This window comes from Cyprinus carpio, chromosome B1 (genome assembly GCF_018340385.1).
Source record: "Cyprinus carpio isolate SPL01 chromosome B1, ASM1834038v1, whole genome shotgun sequence".
Lineage (NCBI taxonomy): Eukaryota > Metazoa > Chordata > Actinopteri > Cypriniformes > Cyprinidae > Cyprinus > Cyprinus carpio.
In genome coordinates, this window is record NC_056597.1 from 21,619,521 (window position 1) to 21,627,929 (window position 8,409).

The 8,409-nt window shown below is 39.9% G+C and overlaps 1 protein-coding gene across 1 annotated transcript; it reads right to left on the minus strand.

Annotated features, from left to right (window-relative positions):
- Positions 1-4,576: 4,576 nt before the first annotated feature.
- LOC109061873 (SLIT and NTRK-like protein 1) lies at positions 4,577-7,860 on the minus strand. Its single transcript, XM_042717006.1, has one exon. It carries the CDS (start codon positions 6,803-6,805, stop codon positions 4,718-4,720), a length of 2,088 nt encoding a protein of 695 aa, XP_042572940.1. The 5' UTR covers positions 6,806-7,860; the 3' UTR covers positions 4,577-4,717.
- Between the last annotated feature and the right edge of the window lie 549 nt (positions 7,861-8,409).

An 8,409-nucleotide genomic window follows, 5' to 3' on the forward strand; every position in this document is an offset into this window, starting at 1 on the left:
GGGAAAATCGTGAAACCACAGAGACCAGCATTGTTGAGCCAACTGCTATCCCTCGAGAAAACAAAGAGGACTAGTGTTGATTAACCAGCTTGGCAAGAACACCATTCAACCTGTGTTGAGGATCATACCATAGTGAATATCTTTATCCAACTAATTCTTGGCAATATTCATAATTTCAGAGAAGTGCAGATGTGGATACAGCTGTGGAAATTTGCATACTGACAATCAGATCTCTGCAGTCCAAAATGATCAGATATCATAATTAAGATGGGGAATTTTTTTTTTTTTTTTTTTTTCTGCAGATTTTAATGGTTTGATTGTTTTAAATTTTAAAGGAATGGTTCACTCGAACTGAAAATTTGCTGAGTATTACTCACCCTTAGGCCATTCAAGATTCAGATTTAGAGAAATTTTGCATTTCATCGCTTGCTCACCAATGCATCCTCTGCAGTGAATGGGTGCCATCAGAATGAGAGTCCAAACAGCTGATAAAAACATCACAATAATCCACAAGTAATCCACACCACTCCAGTCCATCAGTTAACATCTTGCGAAGTAAAAAAGCTGTGTGTTTGTATAAAATCAATCCACCATTAAGGCATTTAAAATCTTGGCTTCTGGCTTAAAAGTCCTGTATCCATAATACAATATTGCTTTCTCCATTAAAAGTCATCTCATTTGAATCAGGAGACAACACTTCTAAACAAATATGTCAGTGGATTTTGATGTGAGAGGACAACAGGAGATGGAATTTTCCACTGGAGAAAGCATAATTATGGGTAGAGAACACGTATTTTAGGTAAAATGGTGTGGATTACTTGTGGATTATTGTGACGTTTTTATCAGCTGTTTGGACTCTCATTCTGACGGCACCCATTCACTGCAGAGGACCCATTGGCTACAGTACATTTCTTCAAATCTGTCCCTGTGAAGAAACAAATTCTTCAAAATCTTGTATGACCAGAGAGTGAGTAAATAGTTAGCAAATTTTCATTTTGACTGAACTATTCCTTTGGGTTAAGCACATACTGTATTTGACAGCGTCTATGGCATTACCACAGTAATTTTTACTCAGCTTGTAAAAACAATCAAACAAACACACACAAATAAAAACCTTTTCAATGGTTGTGTAAGCCTACATTAAAGCTTAATATATTATTTAAACAGGAATGTATTTCTTTGGGTTTGATTTTCTTCATTACAATGATCTACAGTTTGAACCCAGAAAAAAAATCAGCATTGTGGCCTCAAAAAACCCATATACTAAACACAACTTTAAAATGACTTTGAACATCTTCCCTTTTAGGTTTGTTTCAGTGAGTCTTTTTCCAAACAGAGATGATGAAAATGTTGCCTTAAGAGTATGACCTAAATTTCACATCAAACAAATATGCAAAACAACACTGCAAAACTGTCTCCGACATGCCAGTTTCAATGTTCCCACAACAGTTATACTTTGGAATTTTATTTTATTTTATTTATTTTTTAACACTCACAGACCTTAAATAAACCTTTTTAAAGACCTTAAATTGTTACATATAGTCTTTCCCCAGGGTTTAACTCATGTGGGTCATTCCTGTTATGCCCTTTTATGTCCCTGTCAAATATACTGCATAAAATATTCCAGTAGCATTTTTTTTTTCAATATGAAAGTCATATAGTTTTCTTGGGAATAAACAGTTTTTGCTTGCTAGTTTCCATCCTGTTAGTCTATAGTAATCTGTTAACAACAACACTAACAAAAGTAGCAATAGTTTTCTGATTTGTCTCCCATTTTATTCCATTTTATTGCATGATTAAAATAAAACATGTTTAGAAACCCCACATGTAATCTAGCCATCAAACCCTTACTTATCTAGATTAAGCATCTTATTCAGACATCCTAGTTATTTTCTTAACAATTTGTAAAGAATCAAGCAAAAAAAATAAATAAATAATAATAATAATAATAATAATAATAATAATAATACTTATTAAAAACATCCTAAGCTGTTTGAGTTACAGGAATTTAAGAGTCTGAACATATTTCTGCAAGTCTAGCACATTTTATAGAAATATTTCTTACAGTACATTACAACATAAATATTAATTTTTAACATACTGCATAACAGGAATGATCCACCTACGTTCAGCTGACCTTTTGAGAGCTAGACAGGATCCATTCAATATCTTTCCCCTGTGCGAGCATGTATTCATTTGATACCATAAAGTGCCTTTCATTTTTAAAAGCCTGTAAAGCATTAGCGCTTCATATAAACCGCACTGACCAGTGATCATTATGTTCACCATAATGCATTGTACTGCATACTGAGAATTTCATAACCAAAATGTGAACATAACACATAGGTTTGTAAAAAAGAGGACATTTTTACATTCACAAATTAAGGGAAAAAAGAAAAGAATATATATATATATATATATATATATTATATATATATATATATATATATATATATATATATATATATATATATACACCCACTGTAACTTCACTCAACCTCCAGCACATTTTATTTAACAAAATATAAGCAGATCAGATGTAGCAAAGCATAGAAATGTAACTCTAAGACAAACTGTTGGGAAAATGCACCAAATAATAGATAAGCCAGAATGTGGTACAGTCTTTCACAGTGGAGCAACAAATAATTACCCTTCCACGCATGACGAGAGAGAGTGAGAGAGAGAAGGAGATGCCTTGATGGACAGCCAGAACAGGTTTAACAGAAATAATAGATCAGAAGGTCACCCTTCAATTTCGGTCAGTTGGGGGAAGAACGAATGTTATTTCTTTTTTTTTTATGTGTGTATGTGCAGCAAGAGTCACAACACACATTTCTCTGAAGGCTCTGAATCTACATTAGAGTAAAACCATTGCAATATGACAGGAACCCCATTGGGACGTTCTGCTGGATTGCAATTCAACCGACTTTGTTTTGTGCAACCTAAATCAAATTGACAGGTAAGAGAGAAAAGCATCTTCCGGTGCCAATATTTTCCACACTTGTAACAAGGTATGGCCATAAATAGGATTCTGGACAGAGCTTTATTATTGTATTATTCAATAAACTCAAATAATTAGGGCCAAGAAGAATAAAAAGGTAAGCTATAAAGTCTAGATGGTACTCAGACTAAGGAAATGGATGGCTGGTTACCTTATTTTAGCTTTTAACTGTTCTTTATTTACATTGTTTTTGTTGTAAAATCATTACAGTGATACAAACTCAACCTCAAAAACATCAGCGGTGACATTTAAATGCTAGCAGTAAGTTGCATGGCACTGCATTTTGGAAACAGCGTTCAACTCGTGTTCCTTACTACTGAATTTGGTCCCGCCCTTCTCTGCGAGTATTAGCCATCACAGTGACACGCTTAGGCCTAGTTATGTTGATAACGTGAATGCTGGTTCCCCTACATACCGTGAACTTCAGCTCCCAGCATGGGTTCAAATGCTTGAGAGGCAACAGCGACATCTAGAGGCGGCTATTCTATCTACAGCTGCTGTGATGACATCAGTCAAATGCACAGACATGCCTCTGGTCTGCTTCTCCTATATATATTTACACCTTTTCATCTGCTTTATAGGACATATCGAAAATAGCAAACAGCGTAATATTCCTTTCTCGTATTTGGACAAAATAGATGGCTTTACAAAAGCTCACAATACTTACAGTGAATAATAGGCTTTTGTGAAGGAATACTTCATCCCCAAAAAATAATAATAACAATTAATAATAATAATAATAATAATAATAAATAAAAATAAAGGCATCTTAGTCTATGTGCACTCTCTAGAAGGTTCAAAATCTGCACATTCCAAAGCCCCCTTCTAACATCACTTTTCAAAAAAAAAAAAGAAAAAAAAAAAAAAAAAAAAAAAAAAAAAAAATAGAAAAAAAAAGAAATTCTCCCCTCGACAAAAATCCTTGACACACAAGATCACGAACCATCGGTCATGCTTATCCGCATCCCAAACATGTCAACAGTTGGCACACTATAAGATAAACACATTTTACATTCATAAAGGAGATGACTGGGCAGCTACAGAAGAAATCTGCACTAAAAAAAAAAAAAAAAATTATAAATTATCCCCATATCAAACAATTAACAATCAACTGATAAAACGTAAAGTACATGCATTTACAACTCTTTATCTCCACCTTTTGGCCTGTCCACCTTCAAGAAAGAGAAATCAAACAGCAAATACAAATTCTAACTTACAAAAAAATAGAAGAAATGGCACTTTTAATATAGTCATATATAATTATATATATATATATATATATATATATATATATATATATATATATATATATATATATATATTGATGACACGAAAGGATGGTCGCATTGGCTTCCTTGTTACTATGGTAATGGTTCCCAGTGTGTGTTGAGACCATGCGAATCATGCAGATATGTTACAGTCCGTTATGTACATTACATTCATGCGTTCGTGCACCGTTCCCACGTCCTCTTTTGAGCGTGTCTGCAGTCTGAGCTGGGAGGAGAAATAAAGAGAGAGAGGCTCTATACATATATAACAGAGGGGGCCCCATTGCAGTGTTTGATAGACACTATACTCAACCAAAGCAACAAAAATAGGCTTTTTTTTTTCCCACAGAGGCGAGTCTGAGGTCTAATGTTTGTGTGTCGCCCTCCATTTTCACCACAACATACGAAACGCAGTTCATCCGTTTGCTCACTCGTTTCTCCGTGAGCATCATTTGTCAGAGAGAGAGTGGGCACCACAGTCATAACCTCTGTGTGGCCCATCCGCATGATAAGCTCCACTGTGCCAGTAGGACGAGTCGCATACTGTCTGTAAGGAATTGATTTCTGACGCAGAAGAGTTGCCGTCTCTCCGCTTCGATCTCTTTCGATTGCGCAGGATAAAGACCAGCATTCCCACTACGGTGAAGGCAGACGTCACAAAAACCAAGAGCAGACCGGGCACGAGCACCGATATGGACACTCTGCTAGGCTCCAGGTAGGAGTTGGGCCGCGTCCCCGTGTCTGCTGGGTAAGTGCTGTTTTTGGACAGCGAGGTGGGGGAGATCTTCTCATAGAGTTGAGGGCACATTAGATCATTCCTGATCCGCCGGAAATCCCTCTTCCAGAACTGCTCGGGTGACTCGCATTTGAGATCGCTCACGATGACGTCTGCCCCGAGCTTGTCTGTCCACTGTTTGAAGGGAACGATGTTGCACGTGCAATCCCAGGGGTTCCCATGCAAATCGATCTGGATGATAGAGCTGAGCTGGTCTAGGACACCTGGCACAGAGAGATATGTGAAATAATTGTTATGCAAGCTTATTTTGGATAAAGAAACCCCCAAGAACGCATCCACGGGCAGAGCTTTGAGTAGGTTGTTGTTGAGGAAGAGCACCCTCAAGTTGGGCATCGGGCTGAAGGTGCCTGGCATTATGAGCTGGATGTCGTTATATTCCAAACTGAGATACTCCAGGTTCTGAAGTCCAGCGAACATCTCCGCCATTAACGTGTCCAAGTAGTTCTTGTCCATGTAGAGCCACCTCAACTCGGTCAGGTTGTGGAAGGTGCCGTTTTCGATCATCTTGATGTTATTCCCCCCCAAATCGAGCAAATTCAAGCTGTGGTAGCCTCTGAGCTGGTTCCTTCTGATGGTGTGAATGTTGTTGTCGCGCAGATTTAACTCGTGGGCGCCCAGGGGTTTGGGTTTGAGATTAGCTATGCTTTCTATCTTCTTGCCCTCGCAGTTAACCCCAAGCCCTTGTCTAGTTCCTATCAGCTTACAATCACAGGACTGAGGGCACGTCGAATTAGCCGGTGGCTCCCTTTCTATGACACCCGTTGCCATGGCTGTGGGTTTCATTTTCCGCTGCCAGTTCTCCCTGGCTTTCGAATGGTCCTTGTTATGCCCTCCCCCACCGCTGTGGGACTCCGTCACCCCACTCGTTTTAGAGGGTGTGGGACGGGGGCCGCGGTCTGGAGTCTCGTCTTGGGTGGGAGGAGCCACCAGGCTGGAATCCATGCCGCTCTTTGAAGGGCACAGCTCCATCTCGGCCGTTTCGTTCAGGTCGTTCCCTTGCAGCCGAGTGGGTGCCTCGCAAATGACCCTTCCGATGAGCACGTTCTGCGGGATGTTCTCTAGCCATTCCTTTAGGGAAACCAGGTCGCAGTTGCAATCCCACGGGTTGTCCTCCAATAAAACCTCCACGATGCCAGGTATCTGCTCTAGAATCCCTTCATAAGGCAACGTTTTTATGCGGTTTCCTCTCAGATCGAGGTGCGTGATGGGGACGTTCTGAAACACATTGATTGGAAGAGCGCTAATAAGGTTGTCGTTTAAGATCAAAACTTCGAGCTTACTCAAGTCCCTAAACACAGATGGGTCGATGTCCCTAAGAAGGTTGAAGTCGGCTTGAAGGTACTCCAGGTCGTCTAAACCGAGAAAGGTGTTCTTTTTGAAAGACCTGATCTTGTTGTTATTGATGTGCAGCCGTTTCACGAGCTGCAGTCCCAGAAATGCACCGGGCACAATGTCGTGCAAGCCATTGTTCTCCAAATGCAAGCTCACGGCATTGTAAAAGTTAGCGAACTCGTTGGGGAACAGTCTGGACAAAGAATTGCCGTGAAGCAGAAGATGGTAAAACTGCGAGCTCGGACCTGTCAAATGGTGCAGGTTTGTGAGGCTCCTTTTCTCACAGTCAATGTGCAAATCGCCTTCTATTGCGTTGCAGGAGCAGATCTGCTCCTTACAGACGTCCCTTGTAACATTCCCGATAGCTACACAAAGAGCCGCCTTCAGCAACACAATCCAAAGCAGCATTTTTAATAGGACACAATCATCCCCGACATCAAGACATGAATACAATCAGCAAGAGGGTGAAAAACGAGATAAATCTCCAGTCTAAAAAAGCAGAGGACACTCTGTGATTATATCCATGCTCAGCTCGCTATGTCCAGATTGAGAAAAATCGATAGCAAGAAGCCTTTTTTCATCACCTCCCCATCGCATGCTCTCAAAACAATCTTAAAGCGCACAGAATGACATCTTCAACTCAATTATTTTGCTTTTCGGGCTCGCAAATCACTGACCTTGTGCTTTTCTCACATACCCACGGCGCGGGAGCTGTTCTTTCTCCCGTGGTGCTGAAATCACACCGCGTACATCTCAATACATCGCAGTAAAATTAATCCGAGATTCTTACATCTTTAGCATCCTTCCTCGGACTCCGACGGCTTCGTACAACGCGTTTGTATCACAAAGACGGTCGCTGAGAGATTCTGGACTTTTCAACCCGGTGTTCACTGGCAGATCTAACACCCTCTGCTGAGCTGCAAAGGCAAAAAATCCATCGGATGAGGGAATTCTTGCTTGCTCGCTCGCTCGCGCGGGGGAAAAACAGTCCAAGTGATGGAAATGTCCACAGAAATCGGCGTCGAAGGGTTTAGATTGCTTTCATTCCAGGATGCATTTCTCCTCTCTATCCCCGCCGACGGCTTTCGCGGAGCCACTCCGTTTTCCCCATCCAAATGTCATTTCCAGAGTCCTCTCAGACGATATTTCCGTTTCACGTAGGGAAAGAAAAAGAAAAGCCCAAGTATTCCACAAAGCACAGGTGTTGTTCGCGTGAAGGTTGTTTCCTTCTTTCCGCCGTGAGTGTGTGTGAGTGTGTGGAGGGGGAACTGCAGTTGAATGCGGTAAAATAATTAACTACTCGACGTGCATGCAACAGTGCAGCCGGTGCGCTGAGCTTCTTCTATTACTGTCACAACAAACACTGCGTCAAGACTATAGGAACTATGCGCACATACGCTACGTCACAGTCCTTAAGACATGCGATTTGAAAAATAAGTGCATTTCAACAGGAACGCTGGGTATTCCCTTTTATATCACCTTGTATGACTTGATTTTTTTTTTTTTTTTTTTTTTTTTTTTTTTCAGTGTTTTTTTTTTTTTTTTTTTTTTTTTCATGCAGGCAGAGGATCGACGCGTCAAATCCCAGACTATTAAAACAAGTGTGGATTGTTTGAAACTCAGTGTAAAAAAAAAAAAAAAAAAAAAAAAAAATCATAAATGTAAAAAAAAAAAAAAAAAAAAAAAAAAAAACCCTTTCTTCAAATATCTGGTGTCTAAAACATGCAGATAACGGGCTCTTGTGTGTCTAGCAGCATGCGTTTGATTGACGGGGGATTTAATAATCATTTGCAACACTTCGCTGGCAAACATTAAAGTACAAGCCTGACGCTACAGCCGTCACGATTCCGTCTCTCGTATCTTTAACTGTACTGTATGAAAACTGTTTCATATCTGAGGTGTGCCTGCCTCTAATGCAAGCAATTAATAAATCACTATTCTGCATTAAAAGGTGAGAGATGGTGCATGCAAAACATTTGCTTTGATTTCTTATGAAGACACATTCCAGAAAA